Here is an 18,874-nt window from a genome sequence, read left to right as displayed (position 1 = left end):
CAGAGCGGAGACTCGAACCACGAAATCCACCAGAAACTAATGTGAACTGTGGCGTTCACAGTGGTGTAGGAGGTTAAGAGCTTGTGTATCTAATCTGGAGGAACCGGGTTTGATTCCCCGCTCTGCCGCCTGAGCTGTGGAGGCTTATCCGGGGAATTCAGATTAGCCTGTGCACTCCCACACACGCCAGCTGGGTGACCTTGGGCTAGTCACAGCTTCTCGGAGCTCTCTCAGCCCCACCTACCTCGCAGGGTGTTTGTTGTGAGGGGGGAAGGGCAAGGAGATTGTCAGCCCCTTTGAGTCTCCTGCAGGAGAGGAAGGGGGGATATAAATCCAAACTCCTCCTCCTCCTCCTCCTCCTCCTCCTCCTCCTCCTCCTCCTCCTTCTTCTTCTAACACAGAGAAAGGCCGAATAGCAAGGTTGCTTTCCAAACCTTCAGTTCGATTGGCTCCCACTTTTGTATTTACCATAGCTTTCCCCCCTAAATTGCAAGACATAGGCAACTTTCCTCACATTTGATTTTACATTTCACACACTGAAGGGATTTGTACACATACACCACAATCCAGATAGAGGGGGGAGAGTCCAGGCAGCTGGGGGGAGCGCCGTGAAGGCTGTGCCATGTTGCCTACATGAGGGTTTTGGGCGGCTTGGAAAGGAGGGAAAGTTTGAATAGCTTCAGCCACCTGAATCGGGAACAGACACAGCTTAAAGGATTTTCCAATCCTTATAAGTAACCTATAAGTAAGGCTGAAACCCCCCAATTAGCTCCTTTTTCCCTATAATGGGGTGCTGGCAACCATAAAGCTGCTAAACAAGAGTACATGCAGGCCTTTTCACTTATTGTTCTTTTCCTATTGCTAACCAGATTTGTAACAACCCTGAAGAATGCCCCTTGTTCTCACTTTTACATGGGAATGTAAGAAATTGTGAACTATGTTGTTTTCGAGGCCTTGCTGACTCCACTGGTACCTTGAGTAAGGTGACCAGATTTTTGCTCCTGTAAAGCGGGGCGGCCGTGCGTGCACACCTGCACGGCCGCAGGAGCACACTGCCTTTTGCGGCACTCCCCGGTCAGGAAACTGGGAAGCGCCCCAGAAGGCAGTGCGGCAGCGCAGGAGGGACAATTTTAAAGCCCCGCGGGATGCGGGACACCTTGCGCAAAAGGGTGAGTGTCCCACCAAAAGCGGGACAGCTGGTCACCTTAACCTTGAGTCTGCCCTTTTTCTGATACAAAGCAGGAACATGGCAAAATGTTTAGGCTCTTTGTCTAGAAAATAGGGCAGCAAAGAACAATACTGATAAGGTGAGGCCGGGCCTTAGCTCGCAAGACGTCAAAGGGTGAAATAATGAGCTCCAACCCCAGGAATGTCCCCCCAAACGCCCCCAGTCATGCCAGAGTATCAGCCTGCACTGGTAGGACAGGAAATGGTGGTCACTTCCGGGGTTGGGCACCGTGGAGCCGTGTGGCTCCCAGTCACCCGTGCATCCAGACACGTAACCAGGGGGCAGGGAGATTGAGCACCAAGCGCTCTTTGGGCGGAAGTGCAGCCAGAGCCCCAGTGCACGGAATCTGGAAGGGCTGTGGAGGCTGCAGGGGAGGGGGCGGGGACAGAGGGTTGCTCAGCCAAATGCCCCTCCCCACCCCCCTGCGCCACCCCAGCAAGGCTTCTACGGCCCTTTCTGAGAGTAAGCAATGGCTGCAGAGGTCACAGCGGGGTGGCAGAGTCCAGGCCTGGCCTCCATAATCCGCCTGGGATCTGCTGCCCCCCCCCCCGCGCGTAGCTTCTTCAGCTCTTTCTCAGTGAGGAAGGGCTGTGGGCAGAGGTGGGATCCAGCAGGCTCTCACACGTTCCCGAGAGTAGGTTACTCATTATTTGTGTGTGCCGAGAGGGGGTGACTAATGGGTGGTTTTGCCACGTGATTTTTGCCTGAGTTACGCCCCTCCTCTCAGCAGCAGTGCGCAGAACTTGAAGCAGGCTAGCAGGAGGTGCACCGGCGTGCGTGGCAGCCTGCGCCTGCGTGCATCCGTTTCCCGCCCAAGGACTGGTGCAGCGGCTGTGTCCTTGCCACAGCCCCGCCCAGGAATACCCCGCCCCCGGAATGCCCTAACCCTAACCCACCCAGCCCCATTGGTGCTACGCCACAGTTTGAATCCCACCACCATGGGAACCTGTTACTAAAATTTTTGGATCCCACCCCTGGCTGTGGGTGTTGTGCTGGGGCAGTGGAGGGTTGCTCGGCTTGGTGCTTCCCCCTCCCTCCTACAGATTTAGCTGAGCTGCCCCCGCACTGGTGTGGTAGAGTCCAGGTGGGCACTCCCTCCCTCCCTCCCTCCCTCCCGCCCGCCTCCCTCCCTCCCTCCCTTCCTCCCTCAATGTTAACACTACTAGGGGGGCTTGATGACCCTCCCCCTCACACACATGCCCAGACTCCACTGATCCACTGTGGAGGCTGTGCTAGGACAACAGGCCCAGGGGGGCACAATACACCCATATACGTATCTTGCCACTTGCGCCAGCATGGGAACCCGTGTCAGTGTGAGGCTGTGCCAACTCTAAAGGTGGGTTTAAACTCCCCCCCCCCACTGCCGCCCCCACCCAAATCTGAATTGGGCTGCCTGAACTCTAAACAAGACCACTTGAGATATTGTGTATTAACAAAATTCTCTTGAGATGAAATACAACAGAAATAATACCCAGAAGGGGCTCCTGTAACAGGAGTCTTTCTTTATTTTTCAGCTGAATTCTGTAGAACCTCGGGGTCTTAACTCTGCTTTTGATCCATCTCTGTTTGTATAAGTACTTACAGAACACACGTGGCAATATGTATTCATTCAAGCACACGTGCACAGCTGCAACCCGTTGCAAGTTTTCATTATGTATGTAATACGCTATCTTTCCATTGTGGAATTGCACCAGCGCTTGAGGACTCTGTGTCACAAATTTGCGGCATGTCCCCATCTGGTACAGTCACTTCCTAATTAACCTTTCGGTAATGTAGTTTTGCAATTGTCCTTTGATTTTGAAATTTATTTTTATCGTGATTGTATTTAGAAATAGGCAGTCTCTATTGAGCATGGAAAACAGACCTCCAACTGGGGCGCTAATATGAGCATTCTTATGAGCTCTGTGCGCAGCAAAATGAAGACAAGGAATCTTCCTCAAAATTGTTATTTGAATCCATATTGATTTCTCAGCTTACAGCCTGGGACCTTGAAAAAGGCTATACACAGAGGTGGGATCCAGCAGGTTCTCTCAGGTTCCTGAGAGTAGGTTACTAACTATTTGTGTGTGCCGAGAGGGGGTTACTAATGGGTGATTTTGCCGGGTGATTTTTGCCTTAGTTACGCCCCTCCTCTCAGCAGTAGCGCGCAGAACTGGAAGCAGTCTAGCAGGAGGTGCACTGGCGTGCGTGGCAGCCTGCGCCTGCGTGCATTCGTTTCCCGCCCGGCGCAGCGGCTGCGTCCTTGCCACAGCCCAGCCCAGAAATGCCCCGCCCCCAGAATGCCCGGCCACGCCCCCGTCGTGCCCCGCCCTGCCCCATTGGCGCTACGCCACAGTTTGAATCCCACCACCATGGGAACCTGTTACTAAAATTTTTGGATCCCACCACTGGCTATACAGGACAGGCCAAGACCAGAATTCGGTCAATCTTTCAGGACCATGAGTTTGAATTGCAGTCTTACTGGACTGTTATAGCACAAGCTCTACGTTATTTGATTTATTTCTGTATTGTAGTGTCGAAGGCTTTCACAGCTGGATTCAACTGGCTGTTGTGGTTTTTCCGATCTGTGTGGCCGTGGTCTGGTAGATCTTGTTCTTAACATCTTGCCTGCATCTGTGGCTGGGATCTTCAGAGGTGTGTCACAAGAGAAATCTGTGTAACGGTGTGTAACAGACTTCTCTCTGTGATACGCCTCTGAAGATTCCAGCCACAGATGCAGGCGAAACGTTAGGAACAAGATCTACCAGACCACGGCCACACAGCTCGGAAAACCCACCACAACCAGTATTTCTATATTGTTAGCTACTAAGCGGGGGCCAAATCCCTGATGGCAGATGTAGCCAAGGGATAGAGGGGAAGGCAAAGGAATGTGTAAAGGGCCAGCCAAAGACCCCTTAGCTTCCAGAGCCCCTGCAATTATTTATTTAGAAAAAGTATATGCTTGATGTAGCTCACAGAGTAAAACATTCTATCTCCTAGGCCAGGAGCCCCCAACAGCACCCGCCGACCACTTTCTTGGGTGCCTGGCAGGTATTTTTAGCAAGGGGGTTGGGTCAGGCGTGGCTTTTGCCCAGATTGGCTGGGGAGATTTAAAAAAAAACCCCGGCACGGTTCGGCGGCAGCTGCCCTCTCAACTCAAGGATCCTCACAACAGGACTGAAGATAAGCTACGAATAGGCAAGGAAAAATTCTAAACAATATGTTCATTTTAAAAAACAGGAACAAGTTCTTTACTCTCTCGGAAATGGTCACGTTGTTACCGATTCGCATTTTGAGAAAATATTTAGGTTGCCTGGCTACACTGGCTCCCTGCCCGAACACAGAGACTTGTGTGGTTCAGAAGCCTTCATAAGGATGACAAAGAATGTAGTTGTATGTTTGCACCAATGCTATATGATTCCCCTTCTGTTTGTGCCATTCTGGGATGTAATAAAAGCCCCTCTTAGTTGAGTTTATGCCTGCAGTTTAGGATTTTAGTTTAACAAGGTTCTTCAGTTAGGTTAAGGTTCTATTAGTTTTAAGCGAGCTCTGCCAATAAGTATATGTAAAGTCTCGCCTATAAGTATAAGTATGTGTAATGTATTGTCGAAGGCTTTCACGGCCGGAATCACTGGGGTGCTGTGTGGTTTCCGGGCTGTCTGGCCGTGTTCTAGCAGCGTTCTCTCCTGACGTTTCGCCTGCATCTGTGGCTGGCATCTTCAGAGGATCTGATGGTAGGAAAGGAAAGGAAGTGGAGTATATATATCTGTTGGAGTGTCCAGGGTGGGTGAAGAAACATTGTCTGTGAGTAACAAAGAAGGCAACCAGGTCAATAGTTGAGGAAGGAAGGAAGAAACTATGAAAATGAACAGAACTTGGCTGCCAGTGTTGAAAAATACTAGAGTCAAGACAGTGTCTAACCAGCTCCACACAAACACAGGATGACCATAGACAAAGGAAACAAAGGCCAGGATACTTCTATTCAGATGCTCCCACCAGTGACCTTGCTATCTCCATTGTTACTCCCATGCTATAGACTTCATTGTTACTCATACTTCTATTCAGATGCCCTCAACTATTGACCTGGTTGCCTTCTTTGTTACTCACAGACAATGTTTCTTCACCCACCCTGGACACTCCAACAGATATATATACTCCACTTGCTTTCCCAACATCAGATCCTCTGAAGATGCATTCAGCCACAGATGCAGGCGAAACGTCAGGAGAGAATGCTGCTAGAGCACAGCCAGACAGCCCGGAAACCACACAGCACATAAGTATGTGTGTTTATCCTTTAAGGTTTCCCTAATGTTTAAGTTAGAAATGTTATTTTTGAAATTTGTGTCTGATAGTAAAAGCAATAGCCAGTTAAGGTCTGATATTAAAGAACCAGGAAGTTGGCTCTGGAATGCAGCTTAGACCAACGCCCAGCCGACTCTTCGATAAGGACAACAACCCTCTTTGGAATTACAAATCAAATCTGCGACCAGCACCCAGAGGTCTCCCAGCCGTTGGGAGACGTGCAGGAATTATCATTGGACAGTTTGAACTCTCCTTTTGTTACAGTATAGCAAGGCGGGAGCCTTAAGGCATCACTGAAGGGTGTAGCCATCAGATAGCTGGTGGCTGGGTGCGGCAGTGAGCCCATCTGAACTTCGCGGACAATAGACGCTATCAGCTGTCCGTTCAGGACCATTGCGAAATCCCGCGAGAAGACGCCTGACAGCGAGATTTGGGTTTCCCATTCAGAAAAGTGTAACTGTATCTGGTTGGTAAACTGTCTGTTTTGGTGTTTTGGGGGTGAGGGACTTGCCCCCTCTCCTCCCCTTTGCCCTCTTTGAAGTTTGGGAATAAAAGTTCTTGCACTGCGTTGCAAGGGCGCGATTCTCTCCTGCACTGGCGTAATGCCCATTGGGCAAGGTGGGCAGCTGCCCAGGGCATCACCTTGTGGGGGGGCATCAAAATGCTGGGTTCGTTTTTGGGTATTTTAGTGGTTTTCCATTTTTGGCCTGCAGGGGGCGCAGTTTTTAGGCTAGCAGCACCAAAATTTCAGCGTATCATCAGGAGACTGTCCTTATGCTACCCCCCAAGGCTGGTGAGGTTTGGTTCAGGGAGTCCAAAGTTATGGACTCCCAAAGGGGGTGCCCCATCCCCCATTGTTTCCAATGAGAGCTAATAGGAGATGGGGGCTACAGTTTTGAGGGTCCATAACTTTGGACCCCCTAAACCAAACTGCACCAAACTTGGGGAGTCCCATTAGGATAGTTTCCAGATGATACCCTGAAATTTTGGTGCTGATATGTCTAAAAATGCACCCCCTGCAGGCACCAATGTCCTGGTACAAAATAAATTTGGTCGTGGTGGAGTGGCCGCCCATGCGGGGGGGGGGGGATCAGGTTTTGCCCAGGGCTACAGTTTGCCCAGGGCTGCCTCGTTACACCGCTGCTCTCCTGACCCAGCTGTGACCACCATCTGCAATAAAAATCCTTTTGCTTTGAAGAACACTTGCTCTCTGCGCCTCATTAAGTTGCTGAGCTGAAATCACTTATTGTTACCTGGCCAATCGCGGTGACAACGAGAAGAGGAGGTCTTCCTGTGTGCTCGAAACTGACTTTGCCCTGGCAGAATTCTGTCTTGGCTGACTGCGGCTGCCGCCTGTCTGAGAACTCGCCAACGAGCAGGTCTGGGACACCGGGAGAAACCCATTTCCAGCCTGCCCACGATGCTCAGTGTCTTCTCAGTGGGATAAAAATAATTATCCTGCGTCAGCCCCATCACCGTGACAGGCCGGGCACTCTGCTCCTTTGTGGCTGCCGCTCTTGTCGCACGGAGAGAGTTCCCCAAGGAGGCCGTCAAACTAATTTGCGGGGAGAGGCAGGCGTTTGGACTGTGTGCCGCAGCAGGAGCCTTCCCCGGGTTTGCTCGAAGCCTGCAGGGTACAACTGGATCCGGCCAAGCCAAGTCCAGCACTGAACTCCACACGGAGTTTGAGGCAGGGGGCAGTGGCGAGGGCGGGCAGCCAGCAATGCGACCCCAAACATGACCTGCCCAAGTGGCGCGAGCTGTTGTGCTTGCTCCAGGTGCCATTTTAGGCAGTTACGCCCCTGCTGGTAACCCTTATCACAGTGATGGCAAACCTTTTCGAGACCGGGTGCCCAAATTGCAACCCAAACCCCACTTATTAATCCAAAGTGCCAACACTGCAATTTAACCTGAATACTGAGGTTTTAGTTTAGAAAAAACTGGTTGGCTCCCTCTTCCTCTGCCCCACCCGCTTGAGCAGGGGCCAGCCTGCTCTAGCCTCCAGCAAGTCCCGCACACATCGCTCTGTGCCTCTCTAGCATCTCTGCCTCCTCTGCGCCCCCCACCTCGGGTAGCAGCCACCCGGCACAGGCACCAGGCCTGCCAGCCGAGTCATCCCTGCTCACCGCGATGCATGCATGTCATGCTCAGTGACCCAGGCCAGCCTAGATGTGTGTGTGTGGAGTGATTTTCTGCTCCCCACATGATGAACTCTGTGTGTGTGTGCCCACAGAGAGGGCTCCAAGTGCCACCTCTGGCACCCGTGCCATAGGTTCGCCACCACAGCCTTATCATAACGGCCAGCCAGAGTAGCAGTGGGTTTTCTCAGGGCAATCGTATGCAGTTTGCCGTAAACTCCAATTCTTCGCTCCTCTTTGAAATTCCTCCTCCCTGCATTTAAATTGCAGTAAATTAAAATGTACTGCATTTTTGATGAACTTGATTGGTATGACCTCTGCACCACTTTTCAGCTGAACATTTTCTGGCAATGGCTGGATTTTAATTGTGCACGAAACGTTTCATCAGGATCCACTTTCAACTTCTGCTACCGCCTCAGAATAAAAACGCTGCTGTTTTGAATGCATGTTTCCCCATAACTTGTCCCACTGGCTGGCAGACACAGGACACGGTTCCGTTGGGCTTGCCAACTTGGGCTGGAACGTTCCTGGAGATCTGGGCGTAGGTCCGGGAAGGCTGTGCCTGCCAACTGGTAGGAGTCTGGGGGGCAGGGATTTGGGGGTGCTGTCAGTGACGGCGTGATGCCACTTCTATGGAAAACCCAGGCAGGGATAAAATCAGTCCTCTTTAGGAATTTCTGGAAACAAATGGTTTTACCATAGAGTTTCCAGTGATTCCCAAAGAGAACTGATGTTATTTATCATTATCATTATCATCATCATCATTATTATTATTATATTGATAAAAACAGTTATACACAGCAAACAAGATCAATATGCTGGATTTTGTATTACATTACACGTCGGACACTTCCCAAGCATCTAGGACTGTGTGATGTAGCGACGAATAATGCGTGCAGAGCCGAGTAGGGTGGCCTTTGGCAGCTGACATATGGTGATTTTGTCAGCGCCGATTGTTTTTAAGTGCCGTCCAAGGTCTTTAGGCACTGCACCCAGTGTGCCAATCACCACTGGGACCACCTTTACTGGTTTGTGCCAGAGTCTTTGTAGTTCAATCCTTAAATCCTCGTATCGTGTAAGTTTTTCCAGTTGCTTCTCATCAATTCTGCTGTCACCAGGAATTGCAACATCAACTATCCACACTTTCTTTTTTCCCACAATCGTGAGGTCAGGAGTATTATGTTCCAAAACTTTGTCAGTCTATCATCATCATCATCATCATCATCATCATCATCATCATCATCATCATCATCATCATCATCATCATCACCATCATCATCATCATCATCATCATCATTATTGGGTTTTGTATACCGCCCTACCCCCAAAGGGCTCTGGGCGGTGAGCAACATAAATCACATATAGACAATAACCCTTAAATACATTAAAACAATTTAAAACGCAGCGATCAGTAACAAACAATGTCCGCAATAACCCTCATTAAAACCCTCCCCAAAGGGGGAAGAAAACGGGTCGCATAGATGGTAAGAGACCCAGAGAGATAAAGAAGAGGAAGAGGAGGGGCACCTATCAGCGACTGGACACTCCAAAAGCCCGGCGGAACAGCTCCGTCTTACAGGCCCTGCGGAACCCACCAAGATTTCCAGCTTTTTTTCCCAGAAGTGATGAGTTTTGGCGCTGCCGTTAGTGATTTTTTTTAAAAAAAAATGTCTCCCATCTGCCCTTGGAACGTCAGGAGACGGCATACCACAACTGAACTACTGGAGGGGTCAGCATCGCCATCCCACACCCAGAGAACTACTGCAATTCAAGAAGGGTCTTTACATGCTAAACTGGGTCCAGAGGAGGGCGACCAAAAGGGTAAAAGGTCTGGAATCCTTCCAAGTGTTGCCCCACAGAACCCACAGAAAGAGGTTACAGAGGCACAGAGTTGGTGGCTGCCCTAAATCAACAAAAGGGAGAGAGACGGTTTCCTCCCCTGCAATCCCAGAATCCTAGAGCTGGAAGAGACCCCAAGGGCCATCAAGTCCAAATCCCTGTCATACAGGAACACATAATCAAAGCACTCCTAACAGATGGCTATTCAGCCTCTCCTTAAAGACCTCCAAAGAAGGAGACTCCACCACACTCCGAGGCAGCGCATTCCACTGTCGAACAACCCTTACTGTCAGAAAGTTTTTCCTGATGTTTAGGTGGGATCTCTTTTCCTTCACCCATTACTTGTGACTTTATTTTATCACTTTCTGGATTTACAAAAAAAAGCCCTCTTAAATCAGTGTTTTCCTCTTGTTTGCGAGTGGTGGGAAGAATCAGGCGCGGGATTATTTTCAGAAGCATCATGGCATTTTTTAAAAACAGAGGCCCTTTTCTTCTGCTAATGGAGACAAAATGTTTCATTTCTTCCGAGCCACCCGGGGTGATATGATTCCCCCTAATTAAACAGCTGTGGTGAAATTGGATTCCTGAGCCGGGGACGTGCTTCTCGGGCGAAACCGGCCTCTCTGAATGCCAGATGCCTTAAAATAATTCCCCTAAATGTTTCCACAGAACATCGAAGCGTATTTGAAGGTCTAGAAGAGCGAAGTGTTTACCACAGCGAGGTTATGGCTGAAGGGTTATAACAGTTATAACAAAGATTCGGGAATTGGGCTATGATCGTGCCTCTCTGAACATGCTAACCCTTACTGAGACATTTGCCCTCATCAAAGAGCGGCTACTAGCAAGGGATTATCAACAACTGCAGAGCTTGGCCAACAAATCCTGCTCGCTAATGAATGTGGCAATTCCATTTGTGCAGGGAAACCCAGCCGACTATATTGCAACGCTTACCAACCCTATATATAGGAGAGCCTACATGCTGGCTAGATTTAACATTATGCCATCCCCGCTGTAAAGATGCCGGTTGAGTTCCCCCGTCTGGCTGCCGACTGGCCTTGACAGAATTCCTTCGGCCGGGCGAGAAGCCAGTTTCTGCCAAAGCAACCTTGCTAGTGGTCTTATCGTAGTTGCTCAAAACTAACATTCCGTTCCCATGAGAATGTGGCTGGGTGGTAAGGGGGGGAACGTTTATAACCTGTAGTTTAGGCGGGAGCGGGCAGTCTTGCCATCCCGTGTATGTGTGCTTTCTGAAGTGTCTGAATAAACGGACTTTGAATCAATGCCTTTTATTTCTGCTTCTTTCGGAATTCCTTACACCCGCTCCATAGAGGAAGACTCGAGGGTCTACCAAACGATAAGAGGCTTTGCCCCTGCAGTCCAGGGCAGTTGGATTCCATTGCGCACATTCTCCTCCACTGCCCACTTTACCAGAATCCAAGATCCAGCTTATTATTACAAATCATTGACTCTATGAAAACCCTGACAGAGCTTGATAAAGTAAATATGCTCTTAAACTGTAATGACCTGAGTTCTGCAGCATTCTCCTTCTTTTCAGACTCCACCCCTTTCTGGGTCATCCCATTCTTACACAGGGGTTACACCTCCTTTCGCAAGCAGAAGTTCTGGGGAGCTGAAATGTGATGCTGGCAATAAAAGGAAACACTTCTTCATGCAATGTGTGATTGGTGTTTGGAATATGCTGCCACAGGAGGTGGTGATGGCCACTAACCTGGATAGCTTTAAAAAGGGTTTGGACAGATTTATGGAGAAGTCGATCTATGGCTCCCAATCTTGATCCTCCTTGATCTCAGATTGCAAATGCCTTAGCAGACCAGGTGCTCGGGAGCAGCAGCAACAGCATTAGGCCATTGCTTTCACATCCTGCCTGTGAGCTCCCAAAGGCACCTGGTGGGCCACTGCGAGTAGCAGAGTGCTGGACTAGATGGACTCTGGTCTGATCCAGCAGGCTTGTTCTTACGTTCTTATGTTCAATCCATCACTGTTTGCACTGTTTTCTTCTGGATGACGTGCTTCACCTTTCTTTCTCTAGGAGAAGACTGATAAAGGTTCTCTTAGAGAGACAATCTGTCAAAGAGCTCCCGGAACAGATCTCTGGCAGTCACACATTTGGACCTTGAATGTTTGGACGGTTTATTATGCATTCCAGAATCCTCTTCAGTGAAACATTCATAGACCCATAGAGTTGGAAGAGACCCCCAAGGGCCATCAAGTCCAACCCCCTGCCATGCAGGAACGCAGAATCAAAGCACTCCTGACAGATGGCCATCCGGCCTCTCTTTAAACACCTCCAAAGAAGGTGACTCCACCAGGATAGGCTGGGGAACGCTCAGGTAACATGCTAGCGCAGGGGTCTGCAACCTGCGGCTCTCCAGATGTTCATGTACTACAATTCCCATCAGCCCCTGTGATTTACAGGGCCAATCCATCACTGTTTGCACTGTTTTCCTCTGGATGACGCGTTTCACCTTTCTTTCTCTAGGACAGTGATGGCGAACCTACGGCACGGGTGCCAGAGGTGGCACTCGGAGCCCTTTCTGTGGGCACACGTGCATATTTATTTATTTTATTTATTTCTTAAGCTTTTATACCGCCCCATCCCCGAGGGGCTCTGGGCGGTGTACAACATAAGGAATAACAATGTAAGATAACTAAAACATTTAAAAGCAGCGATAAAACCATAGAAAACTATTTCTAATAAATATACAATAAATCTCAATAAAAAGAATGGCGTTCAGCGATCTATTTTCGAAGTTCCCTCCAGCATGCTAACTTTAAAATTCTCTCCCCCCCAAAAAGGGAGGAGTGGCAAGTCTCATTAGATGGCATAGAGTTCATCATGTGGGGGGACGGAAAATCACCCCCCCACACACACACATCTAGGCTAGTCTGGGCATGATCCTTTACCTGGGAGTAAGCTTGGTTGCTGGCAATGGGGCTTGCTTCTGATTAACCCTCCTAGGGTCGTGATTCACCCATTTGAAGCGTTGCACGGTTGCTTCACCAAGCTTACTCCCGAGTAATGTGCGCCTTGGAGCCAACCGTTTTTCCTAAACTAAAACCTCAGTATTCAGGTTAAATTGCCGTGTTGGCACTTTGCAATAAATAAGCGGGTTTTGGGTTGCAATTTGGGCACTCGGTCTCGAAAAGGTTCGCCATCACTGCTCTAGGAGAAGTTCTTCCTAATGCTTAGGTGGAATCTCTTTTCCTGCACTTTGAATCCTTGTCCTGGACTCTAGAGCAGTAGAAAACAAACTTGCTCCCTCTTTGACATTATCTCCGGTGCTTAGAGAATTGATACACCCTCTCTCCAGCCCAAGGTGTCTCACCCAGAAAAACAATTTGATCAAATCACAACACTGTCATAAGTTGTTGACCTTAAGAATAAATCGGGCCATTAGAAACCACAACAAACACTCTGCGCAGCCTAAAAATAAAACCGAAATGCAGCACAATGTTAAAAGGAGACCAAAAAAAAAAAAAAGAGCTTTAAAAGGCAGAAGATCTCAGCTAAAAGTCTGGGTGAGAAGAAATGAGCCTGGTGCTTACAAGGCAGTAAGGTAGGCACCGCATTGTCTTCAAGGAGGAAGGCCTTCCAAAGGGACAGGGCCACCACTGAGAAGGCCCTGTCCCTGGCTGCTACCTGCCTCACCTCTGCAGGTGGGGGAATGGAAACCATGACTTGGGAAGAGGCATTTGACTGGTGGGTGTCGAACTGTGCTGGGGCCTTGGAGGTTGGGGTTGATCCCCTAACCACAGATGTAGTGAGCGGAGTAGACTGGACTGTAGCGAGCCCCGGCTGCCCTGAAGAACTCTTCATTCACTTTACAACACACTACTGCATCGAGGATTATCGGCTGCCCTCTCCCCTCCTTGGAAGAACTCTATCATTCCCGAAGCCTAAAGAAAGCCCAAAATATTCTGAGAGACCCGTCTCATCCAGCACACTCTCTTTTTGAACTGTCACCATCCGGCAGACGATACAGGTCTATCAAAACGAGGACAAAGAGGCTTAGAGACAGCTTCTACTCTAGAGCTGTGGCTATGCTGAACTCTGCGGCTTCATGTTGATGTGTTTGGGGCTGTGTACGGATGGGTGGAGGAAGGGGAAAGTGAGGGTGGGGTATGAGTCTGGAATTGTGTGCATCGAGGAATGCTGCTGTAAATTTCGTTGTGCGTGCACAATGACAATAAAATGCTTATGCTTATGGTGCCAACCAGAAGTGCACCCTGTCCAAGAAGAAGCGCTAGCACAGGGGTCTGCAACCTGCGGCTCTCCAGATGTTCATGGCCATGCTGGCAGGGGCTGATGGGATTTGTAGTCCATGAACATCTGGAGAGCAGCAGGTTGCAGACCGCTGCGCTGGCATGTTACCTGAGCATTCCCCAGCCTATCCTGGAACAGCTGCCTATGAAGCCCACAGAATCAAAAAATTGGAAGAGACCCCAAGGGCCATCAAGTCCAACTCCCTGCAATACAGAAACACATAATCGAAGCACTCCTGACAGACGGCCACCCAGCCTCTCTTTAAAAACCTCCAAAGAAGGAGACTCCACCACACTCCGAGGCAGTGAATTTCACTGCCGAACAGCCCTGACAGTCAGGAAGTTCTTCCTAATGTTTAGGTGGAATCTCTTTTCCTGCACTTTGAATCCATTACTCTATGTCCTAGTCTCTGAGTCAGGAGAAAACAAGCTTGCTCCCTCTTCGACATGGCATCTCTTCAAATATTTAAACATAGCCATCATGTCCCCCCTTAACCTAAGCTTCTCCAAACAGCCCCAACTCCCTAAGCCTCTCTGCGTAGGGCATGCATTCCAGACCTTTTACCCTTTTGGTTGACATCCTCTGGAGCCGTTTCAGCTGGTCAATATTGTGGTGCCCAGAACTGTACACAATATTCCAGGTGAGGTCTAACCAATGCAGAATAGAGAGGGACAATCACATCTCTCGATCTTGACACTATACTCCTATCGATACAGTCCAAAATCGCATTAGCTTTCTTGGCCGCCACATCACACTGCTGACTCATGTGAGCTAAAGGCACCCACTACACACTATGCCTGCCACCAACTGCATGTTCGCACAGTGAAACAGTCACTGGAGCATTTGCGCACTTTCACACTCACTGAACGAGGCACTTTCCACCTGCTTTCAAAGCACTTTACAGATAGTTCGGAAATGGATTCTGCTGTTTCACCCAGTAAAATCCAGATGCAAAGCTTGATCGAAAGTGATTACTGTGCTGGCACGAAGCGGTTCCGAGATCAGTTGAGATCAAGACGCCTCTTGGCAACAGGCCAAAGACAAAACCACGCTGCGCCTCGTTTGAACTTTAAAAGACAGAGCTATCTGGTAGGTCTCGGATCCTGAGGCAATAAACAGACTCTGGATTCTGGATCAGAAGCGTTTATTGAAAGGCAACAAACACCCAGCTTGCAAGAAGCCAGTTTTGTCTGACCTGCCTTTCCTAGGCCCCTTTATTCTCCAAAGGTCCCCCCTCCCTCATCCGGCTTTTCCAGAGAATGTGAGAAAAGAACTGTTTTGGAGTTTAGGCACCCCGAGGTTGGCAAGAGGAAAAGATACAGTCACCTGGCTGTTTACCCCCACAGGCCAACAAGCAGAGGTGGGATCCAGTAGGTTCTCACAGGTTCCCGAGAGTAGGTTACTAATTATTTGTGTGTGCCGAGAGGGGGTTACTAATGGGTGATTTTGCTACGTGATTTTTGCCTTAGTTACGCCCCTCCTCTCAGCAGTAGCGCGCAGAACTGGAAGCAGTCTAGCAGGAGGTGCACAGGCGTGCGTGGCAGCCTGCGCCTGCGTGCATTCGTTTCCTGCCCAAGGACCAGCGCAGCGGATGCGTCCTTGCCACAGCCCCGCCCAGGAATGCCCTGCCCCCAAAATGCCCGGCCACACCCCCGTTGTGCCCCGCCCAGCCCCATTGGCGCTATGCCACAGTTTGAATCCCACCACCATGGGAACCTGTTACTAAAATTTTTGGATCCCACCACTGCCAACAAGCAAATCCTCAGGGGTAACTCAGCAGGGTCAGCCTAGTTATCTACGAAGGTGTCGATCAAGAGAAAGAGAAAGGAAAAACCATTATATATGCCAGGCCAGTTACAACCTACACCTTGCAATAAAGCAAAAGAATACATTGGTACAGGAACGCATCAAGCTAGGAATGCCCCTCAATCGCCAGGCGTAACTCCTGACACTACCTTGTTCAGCAGCAGTGGCGTAGCTGCCACGGGGACACCTGGGGGGAAATGCCCCAGGCACCCCCTGGGAGTCACATGGGGGGTGGAAAAATAGCCCCCCACACACACACTTCTGGAAAGGAGGCCCAGCCACGCCCCTCTTCCTTTCCGGAAGTGTCTGGGCCTCGCCGTGACGTGTCTGGGCCTCGTGCGTCACGGCCCAGCCACAGTGTGTAACAGTCCAGCAATTTTTCATGTCTCAGGACGCAGCCTCTGGTTCCCACACATCCCGTCCTGAAGAGCTTACCTTGGGCATCTTGCGGAGATTGGGAGACAGCTTCAGGCAAGTTATGTGGCCACGGTTGTCCCCGATGATGACGATGGGGTAGATGGCGTTGAACTGGATGTGAGTGATTTTGTTCTTCTTCTTGGCCACCACGGCCTGGCTGCAGATGGGCTCGTACTTGTTGACGCCCAGGTCGAACACGTGGGCCTAGGCAAAGGAGACGAGGGCAGGCGCGTGAAGGACGGAAGGCACAGGAGGGAACAACAGGCAGGGATGCTCAAGAAACAGGCGAGGAAGCACCCAAGAGGGCCAAAGGCAGCGTTTAGCAGACTGGCACATTCTGGTACCAAAGTAGCAGGTCCTGCAGGGACCCTTGTATGTTTTCTTGAGGAAAGAAAGTCCTCAACCTGCCCGGATGGTGCTTTCTGGTACGGAACTGTGACTCCCATCCATTCATCCAGAACAGGAAGGAGCCCTTTTTGAGACTGTGGAGAAATTGAGTCTTATCATTTTAAATTTCTCTATTTTGTAGCTTTTTTGGCTAAGCGTAGAGCCCCAGCTGTAGAGCACATTCCTTTTAGTTAGGACTCAATTGATTAACACCTGTTAGCAACTTTTGACTTTTGCCAGGCTGACTCAGCTAAGTATCAGGAAAGAATGATTGGTCCATTTACATTAGGCTGACCAGACGTCCCGCTTTTGGCGGGACCGTCACGCCTTTAAACAATTTGTCCCGCGTCCCACGGGTTCTGCAAATTGTCCCGATTTTTGGGAGGCTGCCGCACTGCCTTCTGGGGCTCTGTAACAGGGCGGCAAACGGCAAGCCCCAGAAGGCAGTGCACTTCTGCGGCTGTACGTGTGCGTGGCCGCTTCCCCGTCCCGGATCACAAAGGTACCATCTGGTCACCTTAGTTTACATCAGCTGACAGATAATTTCGGTATAATTTGCCTTTCAGCATTTCATTAGCCTACCTTTCTATCTTTATTCTTGCTGTTGCTCTGTTTGTAAACTCTGCCTGTTATTTATCTATGTTTTAGGCCGTTAGTCTCTGCCAGTGGATATTTTTAGTTATAGTTAAGTGTTTAGTCTCTGCTTGCATTTTGTTGTAATAAAGCTACGCTACCAAAGATTTTAAGTTATTGTTGTGACTTTTACTTTTGCATTCTCAGTTTATTGAGCAGGTGCAGAACTCAATAAACATCAAAATATATTTTTCGAAGAACCGTTTTGTTTTCAGTGATTTTTTTGCACGCTTAATAACAAAATCCCAACCCACGTTTCTTATGAAGGAGTTGGCGGAAGCAAGCTCTTCCGTTACAGAGACTACAGACACCTCTGGAATTCAGACACAGGAGCGTGGGCGTGGTCACAAAAATGGCTGCCAAAGGGGGTGGAGCCTACCACAAAATGGCTGCTTGAGGCAGAGCCAACTGTACAGAGAAAGAGGAGGGGAGAAGAAGAGCAGTTTAAAAAACACACACATACACACACTGGGTAGGACTGCCAAATCTGAGTTGGGAAATCCCCGGGGGTTTGATGGTGGCACCTGGGGAGCATGGAATTTGAGTCAGGAGCAGAGGTGGGATCCAGCAGGTTCTCACCGGTTCCCGAGAGTGGGTTACTAATTATTTGTGTGTGCCGAGAGGGGGTTCCTAATTGGGTCTGCTTTTCCGTTAGAAATTCCATTAGGTCCCAAAATCATAAAGTCCTGTTGTTTCCTATGTGGCTGGTTAGCGAAGGTCGAAAACGGGATAATTCTCCCTGTTGGGCTGTTTTAAAAACATGTTTTAGAAATATGGTCAAGTTCCTTGTTTAAGGAAAATATCCTTCTTTTGATTTCTAGAAACAAAATGAAGTATTTGAAAGTATTAAGTATTTGACAGGCAGTCAACTAGAGGAGAAGTAGTTGTTTCTGTTGGCAGTAGATGACAGGACTTGCTATAATGAGTTTAAATTATGGACAGAAAGATACCAGCTGGAAATTAGGAACATTTTTTTACAGTAAGTGTTTTTTACAGTAACAGAGAAATTATTAATGCTCCGCCCCTGGAATGCCCGGCCACGCCCCCGCCGTGCCCCGCCCAGCCCCATTGGCGCTACACCACTGTTTGAATCCCACCACCATGGGAACCTGTTACTAAAATTTTTGGATCCCACCACTGGTCAGGAGGGGAACTTGCAGAGATGTGATGCTACAGAAGTAACTTGATAGCCAGCCCACCTTTTTTTTCTCTAGTGAGAAGCCTATTAGCATAATGAGTTCCTTTCTCTCCCCCCCCCAATCTTAATTACTTAATGCAGTTTTTCTTGATTGTCTTATCAAGGCCCGGATCGCTGCGCTATCCCCAGCCAAGGCGGAAGGCCCGAATCCCTGCAGGAATCTAGACTTAAAAACCTGATTGCCTGATTACGTTACACTTTTGGCAATTAAGCGTCTGTGACGCGAAGGATGGTTTCGGATTATTTTTAAACATGTGCCCTTTCTCGGCTCCCTGTGGGCGCCACGGTTCACTTTGGTGCGGCGACGTTCTTGTCCTCCTGTGGTAGAAAGGGCGTTGGGGTGGGGGGTGGGGGTAAGCTTTAAGCCTGCCCGAACTCTCAGCAGCACACTTTATCTTGTTTTATGTTTGTGAGCAGAAATGGGCCCCTTAGGACCAGAGAGAGTGCAGCGCGCAGCCTTCGCAGAATGGCACTGCGGATAATGGAGAGAAGGTTCATGAAATGGAAGGGTTTTGCTGCAGAGGGCAGGGGAGGGCATAGCCTTGGCCACCACTGGCTTTTGGGGAAAGTTTCACAGATACAGGAGCATTTGTACATTTGTCTTTCTGAAATTCAAATGTCAAACCTCAAACAGCACCTCTCCAGAGACCTGCTCGAAGAAG

At 49.4% G+C, this 18,874-nt stretch overlaps 1 protein-coding gene across 1 annotated transcript in view; it reads right to left on the bottom strand.

Moving 5' to 3' along the window:
• The window catches only part of LOC125436062 (dynein axonemal intermediate chain 1-like), a 56,026-nt gene that overhangs the window by 17,472 nt on the left and 19,680 nt on the right, over positions 1–18,874 (bottom strand). The window contains exons 2-3 of the mRNA XM_048502647.1: positions 16,013–16,198; positions 7,003–7,009 (exon numbers count right to left, since the gene is read on the bottom strand). Coding sequence (XP_048358604.1) covers positions 7,003–7,009; positions 16,013–16,198 — 193 coding nt within the window. The remainder of the gene's footprint in view (positions 1–7,002; positions 7,010–16,012; positions 16,199–18,874) is intronic.

Source organism: Sphaerodactylus townsendi, linkage group LG07 (assembly GCF_021028975.2).
Source record: "Sphaerodactylus townsendi isolate TG3544 linkage group LG07, MPM_Stown_v2.3, whole genome shotgun sequence".
NCBI classification, from domain to species: domain Eukaryota; kingdom Metazoa; phylum Chordata; class Lepidosauria; order Squamata; family Sphaerodactylidae; genus Sphaerodactylus; species Sphaerodactylus townsendi.
This window is presented reverse-complemented; position numbering and strand designations above follow the sequence as displayed.